Raw genomic sequence first — 14,121 nt, forward strand, 5'->3', positions numbered from 1 at the left:
GATTTGTGAAAGGGGAAGTGCTGCTCCACAGACAGCACAGGAGCCGGGCACAGCCGCTGCCAAGGGGGAACTTTTTCTTTGGGCAGACAAAGGTGGATGAATCCGTCGGGGTTTCTCACAAGCACCAGGATGTGTCTCTGAACCGAGGGCTTGCAGGTGCCTGGGCAGAGCCTGAGCATCGCTGTTGTGAGCCGGCTCTGCAGCTTCCTCCTCCGGTCTGTAGGTGTGTGTGACTCCTGTGTGCAATCCACAGCTGTCTGCAGGGTCACAGCAGAGTCATTAACGTTTGGAAATGGGTTGTGTTGTGCTGCAGTTTTCAAGGGAACACCGTCCCTCTGAGCGTGTGCTTCCCGAGTGTCCCTTCCCAGCGTCCACCGCTGCTCCAGGAGCTCCTCAAACACTGTCTCTGCTGGCAGGAGCTGTGGCTTGTTTGAGGCACCATTTCCCGGAAACCACAGAGCCAGATATTTCTTAGTTTAATAGTTTGATCATGTTTATCACAACTCCAGCAGCTTCCTGTGCAGTGAAAGATGTGATAAGTAGTTACTGGGTTAGTAGACCCTCCCCTTGCTTTGTGCCAGTTGGCTGGGAAAGATTAAGTGTGTAGGATATGAATTACTTATTCATAGCGCTCTCCTTCCGTATTAAGTGCATCAAACCTAAATGCCTGTTACCGAGCAAATTAATGTGAAGTCCACTACGACTTCCAATGGTTATCAAAGTGATCCAGGACGAGATGGAGTCACCGTGCTCCATTAGGAAGACTGGTGTGCGCTACGTTTAATGTATTTCCCAGGAATGCGTTAACCTCTGCTTGGTTTGGATTGATTCCAGGCAAACATTTGCTGATTTAAAAGGAGAATTTGTGTTCGGATTTTAGCTCTTCTGAAAGGGCCCGATGCATCCATGGCCATGGTGAGAGGAAGGACCACAGGTTTGTGCTGTATAAAGCTGCTTTCAGGTTCTCCCCTCCCCAGCTGGGGGGGTACCGGTGTCTGCACCCGTGCTGGAATGGAAGCCAGCCACTGAGCTCCATCACCAGTGACTGCCATGGCCCTGTGTGGTTTCAGCAGTCATTGGTGCGATTCCTGCTCCAGGGGAGGGAATGGAAACACGTTTCCACTGTCAGCATGTGTCCAGGGGCTTGTTAGAGGGGTTGCATCTCTGGGGTGAGGATGCTGTTAAGGAGAAGGAGATTAAATAAACACACAACATGGAGCTGATGTCTTTTAATCAGAATAAACAGCCCCATGGGAACTGGGAGACTTCCAGGTCCAGCCCGGGAATGCGAGAGGAGCTCCTCCCTGGGGAAGGGCAGAAGGTGGACAGGAAGCAATGGGTTTCCCAGGCTGTTGGAGCACTGGCTGCATTTGCCCATAGGTGGCTGGGGGCAGCTCCTCGAGGCAATCCTTCCATGTGTTTTGAGGGGTTTTCCTCTATTTCTACTGTTCTCTCATTGCGCTATGCAATGTCAGGCAGGAGCTGACTGTGGGACTTTGCCGAACATGGTGGCCTCAGCATCTCATGCTGTTGGAGAAGCCAGCAACAAGGTAAAGCATTCATGGTCATGTTTGGGATAAGGGGGTACTCACTATTCAAGCTGCATTTTTCCAGGTCCATCCCCTTAAGGGGATCTTTGGTGGGGCTGGTGTCCCTCTGGGAGGGTGAGGCCAGGGTGCAGCCCCCACCACTGAACCCGCATGGGTGTGCAAGGGGATGGTGAGGGGCTCCCCTGGTTCTGCCCCATCCCCTCGCCTCCCCCATCCCGCCGGGCTGCCCTGGTTGGAGCAGTGGAAAACGCCTGGCGATAGGAAATCCTCAGTCTCCTCCGCAGATAAAGATCATTTGGATTCAGCCCAGATTCATGTGAGATCTGTGTCGGGAGGAGACGACCACAAGGACACTGCTCTGTTTATGTTTGCACAGAAGAGGAAAAAGGCTGCGCAGCGCCGGGCACAGCCCAGACCATCTCCAGGCACTCCCAGAGCCTCAGTGAGCAGCTCCAGAGGGTTCCCTGTGCATGGGAAAGCTCTGCCCGCACCCTGAGTGAGGGAGATCGCTGCTGAAGGGAAAATGAAGGAGCTCACGTGCTCATGAGGCAGCTCCACCAGCGATGTCTGGCCTAAACATGGCTCCGCGCTGGCCTTGGGCAGTGTCAGTGCGGCGAGGAGGATCGGTCGTGTGAGCAGGATGCTGGATGGAGGAGATGCAGCTCAGATCCGGGGGAGGAACCCCCCAATTGCTGTGGGAAGTGATGGGGATGGAGGATGTGGGAGAGGGGCCGTGGTGGCTGCAGCAACCTGGAGAAGGGATTGGAAGGAAAGAGGGTCCTGGTGGTGCAGCTGCTTGTTGGAGCCATCCCTGGGTTTGTGCTGGTGCGCGGAGTCTTGTGGACACTGGAGCGATGGATCTTTGGGTGCAAATGGGAGAGAATCGAGGGTCTCTGTGAGGATGATGGTGCGGGCAGGACTCGGGGGGGGGGGGTGGCCAGGGTCTGCTCCCCTTAGGTGGGACCATCACAGGGTGAGATCCCAGCTCACCTGGGAGCAATTCACCGGCACCTACTGAGGTCGTTTCTCAGAGGGAGCCGTCAGTTCCACTGACACCTTGATGTAGTTTAAAGCAAACTGCAAACATGAAGATTTATTTTAACGGAAGGAGCAGGCATATAAAACATGCTGTGCAGCACAGCGCAGCCTGGCAGGAAGCACCCTGAATCCCAGGAGTCATGGCTTCGGCACGTCGCCCATGTGCTGTCCCTGCCAAGAGCAGGCCCCTGGGGTTTGTAAGGGTGGGGAGAGGAGGAAACTTAAATTACCAACTACCAAACCCTCCAGGATCTCCTCAAACACCAGGACCCTTTTGCAGGGATGGCACTGGCACCACTTGGAATGACAGATGCCGACTTTAACAGAGTGTATTTAGTGTTGGACATAAAGACTGTGATGAGCAAAAAATCCTTGTTGTGCCAATGTAAAGCTGCATCTCCCACTCTCCTGGGGAGCCACTGGATGCTCTATTTTCCTCTGCAGTGGGACGAGCCTGCGATGAGCATTGCAGGGACCATGGTGTTTGGTAAGAGGTGTGAAATAAGCTGGGACCTTGGGGTTGGAGGCCGGAGTTTGCCCAGAGCTGGGCCCTGACTTTGCCCTCTCTGCTTGCCCGGTGCAGTGGCCATATGGGCTTTGGTCAGCACGAGTGTGGGAATGACAGAATGACTCTGGCTCCAGCCATTCCCCCTTGGTTGAAGGCAGGGATGGGAAATCACAGCCCACAGTCCACCAGCAGCAGCAGCAAGGCTGGAAATTCACCCTCAGCATTGTCCTCTGGTGTGGGGGGGTGAGCACCAGCCCCGATGGGATGGGATGGGGTGATACTCATGTTTTGCGCAGCGTGGGCTCTGCCATGCCAGCCCCAGGGCAGGACCTGTCCCCAGAGCTTTAGTGGGTAAAGAAGGGGCTATGAGGCTGGGGACAGGCAGAGTGGGTGCGGAGGGGACCTCCTGTCCCATGATGGGGGCCATGGGAGGGAATGCATTCCCCAAGTCCCTGTTGCTGGGGCTGTTCAGAGCCCAGAGTCACAGCGACTTGAGGAAAGGAATCATTTCTATTTGTGTGTGTGAGTATATGTGTGTGTATATATATATAAAATATATAACACACACATATATATATAAAATAAAAAAGGAGCATCAGGTTCTTCTAGATGCCAGACATAAGCTGTGGAGAGGAGGGTCTGTTCGGTATTGGGGGGAGGAAATGTTTGTTCAGTATCTTGCAGCCACAGAAGCATCTCAGAGAACAAAATAAACGTTAATTTTCACATACGTTAGTGATTCCATACAGCTTGAGAAATGAGGGATGAAGCCCCATTCCTGCACGTTCCTCCGTTCCCATAGGGAGCAGCCGGGCTCCGGTCCTGCTGCCGCCCGGAGCCACCAGCACCGGTTAAACCGCAGAGGAGATGTGTTGCCCGTCACACACCGGGGGGACCGGACCCCCACCGAGGGGGGGCTGGCGGAGCGGAGCCTTATCTTGAATTTAAGGACTCAACCCGACCCTGAGCCGGTTTTAACCCGAGGAGGGAGGCTCCGTCCCCGCGGGTCCCCCGCCGCGGCTCCCGCTCCGCACCCCGGGGCAGACCCGCTTGTCCGCGGTGTGATGATGCTCCCTGAGGATGCTCTGACCCGTAGGACTCAGCACTAACTCCAGCGCAGCGCAGGGACCCACCCGAAGCCACCTAATCTAACGTGACACGTTTCCATCGTTTGTGCTGCGAGCAGCAATTTGCGGTTCAGCAGCAACGGCTGAGAGAGAGGAGCATTATCGCAGGAATTCCTTCCCGCTCCCGCCCGAGCCTGTGACACATCAGTCCTGGCCGTGGCTTTGGCTTTCCCAGGCTCGGACTAACAGCCTGTGCCCTTTTTCCATTCCCTGGAAAATCGGTTTTCCCTTTGCCTTGTGCCCCTCCGTTCCCCATGACCGAGGATCTGGCGGTGGGGGGAGGACAACTGGACACGCGGAGCGGGGGCTCAGAACCGCGAGCGGCTTCCCGAGGGTACGGGGAGTGTGACCGGGGCTGGGCCGGTGTCCTGGGAGCTGCTGGATTGGGGGGGGCGGGGACAATAACCGCGGGGATACGGTAACCGGAGGGGTGCGGTAACGAAAGGCTGTTGCTGGTGGGGGATTGCGGGGCTGAGCCGTCCATTGGGGCTCCCAAAGCTCCCCCGCTGCTCTCCTGGAGGGGGGCACGGAACCTGCGGGGGATTCCCTGCCTGTGGCAGCCCCCCCGGTAATATGGACGGCGATCGTTCTGCACCGGCATGCCCCCGCCTTCGGGGACGTGCCTGCCCGGGGGGGGTCGGACCCGGAGACAAGCCGTGGCTTAGAGCCGGTCCCTCGGCGCCGCCGGGCACCGGTTCCAGCCGTGCCCTCGGCGGAGCCGTTACACAGGGAGGAGCCGGTGCCAGGGATTTCTGGTGTGTGTGTCGGGGAGGTTCACGGCAGAGCAGGCTGCCGGTACTGCTCGGTGTGTGGCACTGCTGAGCCTTCCCGTGCAGCAGCCTCCGGTAGCTCGAACGAGACACTGAAATACCGGCGAGGAGTCGGAAAAGGGGCGGGGGGACTGGGGGGCTGCCCGGAGCCTCCATGGGAAGGTTGAGGCCGTTTTGATCCGCCCGTAAACCTCTGCACGGGGGAGAAATTCGGGGGCTGAGGTTTGATCTGGGTTAGAAGAGGCGGGTTGCGGGAGCGGAGCGCGGGGCCATTGTCACCGCATCAGGAAAATAATGATAATAATAATAATGATAATAATTCAAATCCAGATGGAAGGGCAGGAATGGGGCTGATGCATCGGCCCGAGAGCGGCTGCTCAGCCCCGGGCTGCTGCGGCGGGGTCCAGTAAGGCGAGGGGGGCATCCACGGCAGTGGGTGATCATAGACACCTACCCCCCCGAGTCTTAATATACCCCCCAGTATTTTATGTACCCAGAGACCCGCTTTGCCGCGCTGGGTTTGTGTCTTCATCCAGTGTGGCTTCTAGAAGATTCATTCCTCTTCCCCGATGCCCTCGAGGATTTCACGGGCAGCCGTGACCGCACAGGGACACTCGTGGTGTCGGCGGGGGGGGGGGTGTCCCACACGCCCCATCCCTTCTGGGGGCTCCCATACGCGTTCGAGGCCCTGCGTGTCCCCGCGGTGCGTGTCCCAGTGTCCTCCCCGCGTATGGTCTCGCGTGGGACACGCAGCGCTGTTTGCAGCGGGACCGTGGGGAGGGCAGAGCGGGGACAGGACAGGGGGAACGGAAACGGGGGACTTTCCCCCGGGAGAAGCTGGAGCGGAGCAGGACCGGGACTGGAGACCCGCAGCACCGGGGGCTTCGCAGCGGTCCCGGCGTCGGGGGAGCCGCAGCGAGAAGCTGGGGAGTGGGGAGGACCGGGGGGGCGGCTGTTGTGGCCCGCGGGCCGCAGAGCCAGGGCAGGATGAGGCCCCGGTTGCCCTCCCCATGGCAAACACCGGGCGAGCGGGAGGTCCCGGGGGCACCGGGCGGCTGCGTCCCGCCGCAGGAGGAAACGTCCCGCCGTCCCGGCAGGAGCGGGAGGAAAACGAAACGGGGGCTAGAAAGCAGAGGAGCGGCGGAAGTCGGCTCGAGTGGGGCGGGGGGCGGCCCGGCGGGGCACGGGATGCCTGGCCCGGTTCGGCCCGGTTGAGCCTCGCGCGGCGGGCGCGGTCTCACACCTGCATTGCAGCACGGCCGGGCCGGCGGTCTCGGCTCTCGGCGCGGCGCTGCATTGCAGCACTGCAGGAGCCCCCTCCTTCTCTTCCCACTCTCTTCTCCGCCCTCCGCCGCCGCTCCGCTCCACGGGCCCAACCGGGCCACGGACCGGTCCCGCCGAGCTCCGCTCCCGCGGGTGAAGGCACCAGCCCGCTCCGTCTGGGCACCCGCCGTCCTGCCCGTCCGAGCCCGCGCCGCCGGTTCAGTCCCGCGGCCCATCTCGGTCGCCTTCCGACTCACCCCACCCCGCCGCGCTGGCCGTGCTGTCCCCGACGGACCCCCCCTGGACATCGGGGCACCTGCGCTGCCCGTGGGGTGGGGCAAAGGGAGGCGACCACCGCGTCCCCGGCCCGTCGGGACGGGAGGCTGGAGATCGCACTCCGGGCTCCCTCGCCCGGTGCCAGTGGCCCGGGGCCCGGTGCCAGCCTTGAGTGACCCGGTCTTGCGTGGACTAAACCAGCCACGACCACGGCTGCTGCGTGCGCGGGGCGCGAAGGGCAGCGGGGCGATCCCGGTGGGAAGGAGCCGCCGGCGGCGACCGGGCATCCTGGGACCTGTCCCGCTGCCGGGCGCGGCGGGCAGCGGGGCCCCGGTCCGGGGGGGCCGGCAGCCCCGGCGCAACGGGGGCCCGTTCCCAAGGCTCCCGCTCTGTCTCTGCTTTGGGAAAACGCCAGCACGGTAACAAAATGGCGGGGAAAGGGTGGGATTGTCACGGCGAGCCCTGCAACGCAGCCCCACTGGCCCCCGGCACCGCCCGGCCGGTCTCTGGGCGTCCGTACCGGCGGCGGGCAGCGGGACAGGGGGGGCCCCCCCGGGCCGTACCGCCGCCCGGCCCCGCCGCCCGGCAGAGCTCCGGTGGAGACGCAGCTGCAGAAAATGGCTGCTCGGCGGAGCCCGCTGAATCCTGACATGAAGGGGGGGAACGGGGACGGCAAGAAAACGGCGCAACCCCCCGACACCGGCCGCAGCCCCCACCGGGGAGCCCCGGGGCGGGCGGGGCGGGGGGCGGGCGGAGGCTGCGCGAGGCGGTGGGACCCGGCACCGGGTGGAGCCTCCGCGGTGGGGCCTCACCTGCGGCGCGGCGGGAGGGGGCACGGGGCAGCCCGCCCCGATCGCGAACAGTTCCCTGCGGCGCCGGGACGGCAGCCCCCGCCCAGTGCCCGCCGGGGCGGCGGGGCGGGACGGGCACCCCCGGAATGCCCCGCGGCCGCGCCCGGTTTAAAGAAAAAATAAAAAATAAAATAAAAATGAAATAAAAGAAATAAACCCGGGGCGGGATCGCGGGCGGGGACGCGGCTTGGTCACGGCACCGGCGAAGCCGCAACGAAAACTAAACCCCACGGCTCCCGCGCCGTGTCGCTGTCCCCCGCTCGCCACGGCGGCGGCCCCCCGGTGCCGGCCCGCAGGGACGGAGCGGACGCGCGTGAGTCCGACCCCCCCGCCACAGACTGTCTCTGCCGGGCCGCACCGCGGACACGGGAAGGCGCTTTGCCTCTACCGGGGGTGCGTATGGCACCGCCGTGCGTCGTGCGTGGACAACACCGGCCCCGCCGCTCACGGTGCGAAGGATGCCGGTTCCGAAAGGAGGATCTCGGGCTCCCCGCCGCCGGGGTGCCGCGCGGCACAGCGAACCCCTCCCGTCGTTGTGCCCGATGGGACGGACACGTTCACCTCCGTGACCCGCGTCGCGGAGACAGGGCTGGGACCGGCGGGGCACTATGGGAGCACCGTGAGCTCCCGCCAGCCGTCGGTGCCCACGGAAAACGCCGAGGGCGGGAGCCTCGGGGCGGGCGGGGCAGCGGGGCCGGGGGTCCCGGTGTGGGGGTGCACATGAGGGGTCCCGTCGGTGTCACCCGTGGGAGCCGGGGACGGTCAGCTCGGGGGGGAGGGGGGAGAGTGTCCCGGCCCCGGGGGGGCGCGCGGGGCCGTTCCACTCGTGAGAGCCGGTTGCTGCGACACCAACGGGCCAATGAGCGCTCACCAGCTCACCCCGGGCTCTACCACGGCTTCCTTATATGGTGCGCGCCGTCCGCGGGGCGCCGCGCTGATCACCATATAAGGGCATGAACCTAAATACAGCATCTACCTTGTGCGGAGTGGGCGGGGCCGGGCGGACGGGGCGGGACGGGACGGGGCAGGCGGAGACCGGGGCAGGCGGAGACCGGGGCCGGGACCGCAGGTTCCCCCCCCCCCCGCACCGCACCGGGCCGGTCCCGCCGCAGACCCGCCCCGGGGGAAGCCGCCGCCGGTCATTAGGTGGAATGCAAATGGGCCGCGCTTCACCTCTAATTGCTTTTGTTAAAAGCGGAGTCGCGGGGCTGCGCGCGGACGGGCGGGGACCGGCAGGGACCGGGCAGGGACCGGGCCGGGACGTTCCCGTCGCCCCCCGTATCAACTGTCCCATCCCAACTGGGATCTCCCCCGGCGGGACCCCTGGGCATCGCGGCCCGTCCCGCACCGCCGGGGCCGTCGGGTGGTCGATGCCCAACCATGGCAGTTCCGAGGCCGCTGAAGCCTCAGCCCCGCGGGAGCGGATTCGTCCTTCGGCCGCCCTTGCGTGCTGAGCAGCGCCGCACCGACCCGGGCAGCAGCGCGGGTGGGGCGAAGCCGCCCCGGTTGGACGGAGGGACGAAAGAAGGGGGGGATATCCCGAACCATTCCGGTTCCCTCGCCCCACGCAGCGCTCGCGTTGGTTCTTCCCCCGGCCCCGCTGCAAACCGCTCGGACTCATGTTCCTACAAAAAACGAGCAAATTCAGAAACCCCGGTAACAAAAGGGCTTTTGTGCCGCGGACTCGCCGCTGGCAGCGGCCCCCCCTGCGCGCCCGGGAGCGGCAGTTTCCTCCCGCGGGGGTCTCGGTGCGACGCGCGGAGCTGCGGGGGGCGGCCCCGGTGCTCCCGGTGCCTGTCAGCACTCCGGGACCACGGGCAGTGGGCGCCCTGCCGTCGGGGCTCTCTGTGGATGTCCCCGCAGAGTTCCCCGGTGCGGGGCTCCGCTCTCAGCCTCGCCGGAGCAGGGGGGGCGCTCGGCTCTGCTGCAGCCGGCGGAGCGGGGGGTCCGGGGTCGACGGGAGCTGCGGTGCCCCCCCGGGGGTGGCGGGATCGCCACCGGCTGCGCTGCGGCCGCCATTTCCAGGAGGACGGTGCCACCTATGGAAAGCACCTGGAATTAATCGGGGCAGCGGGAAGTGTCGCGTCTCCGTGCGACACCCCGGGGACGAGCCCGGGTCGTGCCCACTGCTCCCCGCGCCCGCCCCCGGGGCCGAACCGGGGCGGGCTGAACCGAAAGCGGCGGACGGGTCTCTGCCGCCCCGGTTGGCGGGACCGCTGCTGTCCTCCAGCACCGGCTGTCCGGGGGCGGATGTCCCGCTCGGTCCCGGGGCTGCTCCCCGGTGTGGTCCCCGCACCATCTGGCAAAGGCCCCGGTAACCGGTAAATAACGGCCGACCGGGCAGAGAGCGGCGGCTCTGTCGGGGACTCATGGCCTCGCGGTGCTCGGCGTGCTCCAGATAGCACAACCCGGAGTGAAGATCCCCCGAATCGGAGGCTCCGCTGAGCCTGTCCCACCGTCGCGGCGGCTCCATTCCGAGCCCCGGAGGAGGGACCAGCGACACCTTTAATTCGATGTCAAAAAAGTGGACACGAAAACTTCCTCGCACGGGAATTCCTGGCCTGCGGGGAGGGGGAAGGAGCGGCCCCGCGGGGCAGCGCTGCGCAGGCACCCCCGGAGACCTCCCGTCTGCGGACCGGGCACTCCCGGGACCCCGCCGGCAGCAGCCTCGGTAGCACCGGGGGATGCGGGGCTCCGGGCGGGGCGGGAAAGAGGCGGGCGGACCAGTCCCGTCAGCAGCGAACCCACGCGTGACCGCAGCCCCGTGTATGTCCCCGTCTCCTCTCCTGCCCTCGGTCCCGCGCCAGGGGCAGGTGCCGCAGCCCGGGGTCGGTCGCTGACTCCCTGCTTCGCCCCAAGCGGTTCGGAAACGAAGAGGCAACGGGCGGGCGGCCGGGGTGACCCAGACCCGGTGAGGGCGGGGGCCAGCGGTGCGCGAGGGGTCCCCGAGTCCTCTCCCGCCCCGCCGGGACAGGCCGGCACCGGCCCGGGGCAGCGTGGATTTGCCCCGGGGCTCGTCCCGGCTCCGTTCAGCCACGGGTGAAGAGAATCGTTTTCCCAGCCGGCTCAGGGATGGGACCGGCCCGGGAGAAGCCCGGAGCGGAACCGGGCGGCGGGGCGGATCGGGAACCGGGGACCGGCTGCCCCCAGGGTGCGGGGGGGGTGTCCACACACGCAGGGAGTTCTCGTGGAATGAGACTCCGGGGCTCGTTCCGCCCTGCCCGGCGGTACCCGCGGCCCGGCCGGGGTCCAGGGTGCCTCTCCCGGGACGCGAGGTCGGGCCGGGCTGCCGGGTCGGTTCGGGACCGGGCAGGCGGGAGGTTGACTTTAACTCTCTCGGTCCCCGCTTTTCCCCGCGGCCGCAGCGCTGCGGCCACGCTCGGGTTGCAGGAGAAGGGGACACGGGGAAGCGAGACCGTGACGTGAATGTGTCTCCGGCCGACACCGGCGTCCTTGGCCGCCCAGAGAACCGGCTTGGCTCGAGAGCTGGGCTAGTTCCTGGCAGTCCCGGGCGCGGGTGTTCGTGGGGCGGAGCAGCTTCCAAAGCACGGTCACCAGAGCAGACAGAAGCCGCGGGGATCGATCACGCCGAGAGTTGGATCGGAGCCCGCTCCCCCCCGCCCCGCCGCCGCGCTCGGACACGCGTGCTCGCCCTGCCGCCCCACGCGCGGTCCCGGGGTGGGGCAGCAGCCCCCCGGTTTCGTTGCAAATCCTGCAGCCGTGGCAGCCCCCGCGCAGAGAGAAACGAGGGGGGAGCCGGACGCCGTGACCCGCGAGGACCCACTGACACCCGAGAGGCTCATCGCACGAGTACGGGTCGGGGTAGCGGAGACCCGGCGGCCGAGGGGCGGATTTGGGGCCAGATGGGCGGAACACGCTTTCGCCGCAGCGGCACACGCTCTCGCCGGGCCACAGCCGTCCCCGAGTCCGCGCTGAGCCCCCGAACTCCCGGGGCAGGGTCGGGGCCGGCGGGGTGGGGGGGGCGCGGAGGCGACAAGCCCCCGCCCGGCCGAGACCCCGTGGGGCGCCCGCGCAGCTTCTGCCGTTGACCCCGGGAACGCAGAGGGCGGCCGGTGCCCGGGCTCCGCTCCTGCGCCCGGTGGCCCGGGCGGGCTTGCGGGGTCTCGGCAGCGCCACCGGCGCCCGGCGAAGGGGATCCCAGGGCCCCCGCCGGCAGCGGGAGGAACTGCCCGAGGGACCCGGGACGGTGCCGCCCGCCACTGTCTCGTCCCGCGGCGCCGGGGAGGCTCCGTCCCGCTTCTCCTTCCGGGCCAAGACCCCCACGCGTGGCCGCAGCTCCGGCCCCGGCTCGCCCGCGGCCCGGGGGCTTTCGCCGGACCCCCACGAGCCGGCGGCCGCTCCCCGCTGCTTCCCCCGCGCCGTTCTCGTTTGAGTCTCGTTTTCTTCCGGACCCCCCCCGCACAGAAACCGGGGGCCCAGCCCCGGCCACGCGTGAATCCCGCGGGGGTCACGGCGGGGGAAGGAGCTGTTCCCGCCGCTGATGCCCTCAGCGGCGGTAGCGAGAACCGGGGCTGCTCTGCTCCCCGTCCCCACTCGTGGCTGCGAGGCTGCTGCTCAGCCGGGAGCTCCGCGGCTCCTCATGGCTCCGGTGCGGCATCAGTGCGGGGAGGGTCGGCTCCGGGACTGTGCTTCCCACCAGCACCGGGACACCGGCAGCGAAGGTGAAGGGCAAACACTCGTTTCCACGGGCTGCAGCACCCCATGGCCACGGGGATGGGCTCTGCTGTCCCGGGAGCCCCGAGCAGCGGACAAGGCGGCGGCACCGGCACCGTTCGGCCCGGGAACACGATCCGCACCCCCCGGGCCGGACCTCCCGCCCGGTGCCACCGGATCTCTTTTCTGAGTGGCATCATGCCGGGAGGGGGACCCGGCTGCTGCGTCTCCGCCCATTCACGAGCTGCCCCACGGCCGGCCTTAATTAATAACGATTAATTCGATATTAACGAAAATCTCCTCGGGACGTTGTTCGCCAGGGAGCAAACCCCCCGCCCCAGCGCCGCACCGGGCGAAACGCGGGGGATGATGTCCCTTCTCCTCCGGTGAGCGCGGCTTCAGCTCCTTCAGCGGCGGCGGAAGGGGGGGCTCTGCACCCCGCGAGTCGCCCGTGGAGGTTCCCACCCGGGTCCCCCCACCGCAGAGGAACCGCGGTTCCCGTGGCCCCGTTGGAGGTCCATGTCCGCTCGTGTAGCGAGACCGGGCAGGAGCCCTGGTACACAACGATCCCCGGGACGGGGACAACGCCAGTGCCCGCCGGACTTTGCTGCCGGTTCCGATGTACCCCGGGGCCGGTGCTTCCCCCCGGTGAGGTCTCAGGCCGGCGGAAGGCAAGCACTCCGCAGCCCCTGCACCGGGCAGGCTCACTGGGGACGTGGTCCCGCAGCCACGAGTGACCCGGCGCCCCCCCATCACAAACCGCCTCCAAAGGAGAGCCCCGGGCGGGCGGAGCCGCGGTCTCATTACCCGAGAACAGGCGCAACCAGATCCTCGGGGCCACGCTCACCGTGGGATCTCCCACGCGTGAGCGCGGCGGCTTCGAGGTGCTTAACGGAGGAGAGCCGGGTGGGGGTGTGACCGGTTCAGGAGAGGCTTTGCCTGGCCTCATCCTGCGTGGACGCGGCGGCTGAAGCCCGCTCAGCACCGGGCCTTGGTGCGGCGGGTCCCACGCACGGGACCGCCCCGGCAGCGGGAACTGTGTCACTCGGCGGGCCGGGGCCCTCCGGAGCATCCCCCGGTTCGGGATCTTGCCCGGCTTCGGGCGGGGGAACGGTCGGTTGAGGCTTCCGCTCTCCCGGAGGCTGGACCCGTTCCCCGCGGCTCCGACACGCGTGTCTCGGTTTCCCGTGATCGCCTCGGGGACGGACTCTCAAGACAGCGACGGCTCCCGAGCGGGACGCGGTATGGCGAGGGGCGGAGGCGAAGAGGGGGTAAGCAGGTCCCGGTACCGGCTGCCCGCCCCGCGGTGGCATCCGCTCCCCCACCCCGTTTTGCTGAAGGGGAACGCGGGGAGGGGGGTGACACCGAATCCCGTGTGGGGCTGTTTTCCCCGCTGGCCCCGGGGCACCCACCGCCCCCCGGGGAGCGGAACCGGCGCTGAGAAACCGGAGCCGGCTGAGCTCTGCTCTGCCGGTGCTGTCGCCGTGGACGGCTCCTCGCCGCCGCTCCCGGGCAGGGCGGGTTGTGCGGGAGCGCTCCCACCCCTGACACCGTCCCCTTTGTCCGCACACCGCCCGCCGCGCCGGGCCGCAGAGCGCAGAGGGGGCGGCCCACAGTGTATGTGTCCCCTCCCCGGTCCGGTTCGGTCCGGTCCGCCCCATCCGTGTACCGCCCCGCACCGGCTCTGCGGGGGGCAGCGGCAGCGCCTCCTCGCGCTCCAGGGAGGGGGGTCTTTGTGCTCCGCTCCCTCCCCCCCCGCGCCCTCTTCCCCGCACCGGGGTTGCCCCCCCCCCCCCCCCAAATCCCCGGGAGAGGCGCGGGGCGGGAAGGGCGGGGGAGGGGGGGGGCGTGTCGCGCGCGCGCGCGACGGGGAAAGGGGGCGTGTCCTCCTGCCCGCCCCGCCCGCCCCGCGCGCCCCCGCCGCCGGCCCCGCCCCGCGCTCATCGGGACGCGGCGCACGTCGGGGGGCGGGGCGGCGGCGCGAGCCAATGCGGCGCGGGCGGAATATTCCACCCGGCTCCGCCAGCAACAAGTGCGGGGGGGGGCCGGGGGGGGGCGGGCGGC

The 14,121-nt window shown here is 67.2% G+C and overlaps 2 protein-coding genes across 2 annotated transcripts; both read right to left on the reverse strand.

The window, feature by feature from the left end:
• Positions 1-4,531: 4,531 nt before the first annotated feature.
• On the reverse strand, positions 4,532-7,184 carry LOC115616841 (collagen alpha-1(III) chain-like). The gene is made up of 3 exons (XM_030506602.1): positions 7,053-7,184; positions 5,870-6,927; positions 4,532-5,186 (listed from the first exon to the last, which is right to left on the reverse strand). The coding sequence occupies exons 1-3, from the start codon at positions 7,182-7,184 to the stop codon at positions 4,532-4,534; spliced, it is 1,845 nt and encodes a 614-aa protein (XP_030362462.1).
• A 2,087-nt stretch (positions 7,185-9,271) lies between these two features.
• On the reverse strand, positions 9,272-13,718 carry LOC115616842 (collagen alpha-1(I) chain-like). The gene is made up of 5 exons (XM_030506603.1): positions 13,470-13,718; positions 13,347-13,391; positions 12,407-13,264; positions 10,854-11,889; positions 9,272-10,761 (listed from the first exon to the last, which is right to left on the reverse strand). Exons 1-5 carry the CDS (start codon positions 13,716-13,718, stop codon positions 9,272-9,274), a joined length of 3,678 nt encoding a protein of 1,225 aa, XP_030362463.1.
• Between the last annotated feature and the right edge of the window lie 403 nt (positions 13,719-14,121).

Source organism: Strigops habroptila, chromosome 14 (genome assembly GCF_004027225.2).
Source record: "Strigops habroptila isolate Jane chromosome 14, bStrHab1.2.pri, whole genome shotgun sequence".
NCBI classification, from domain to species: Eukaryota; Metazoa; Chordata; class Aves; order Psittaciformes; family Psittacidae; genus Strigops; species Strigops habroptila.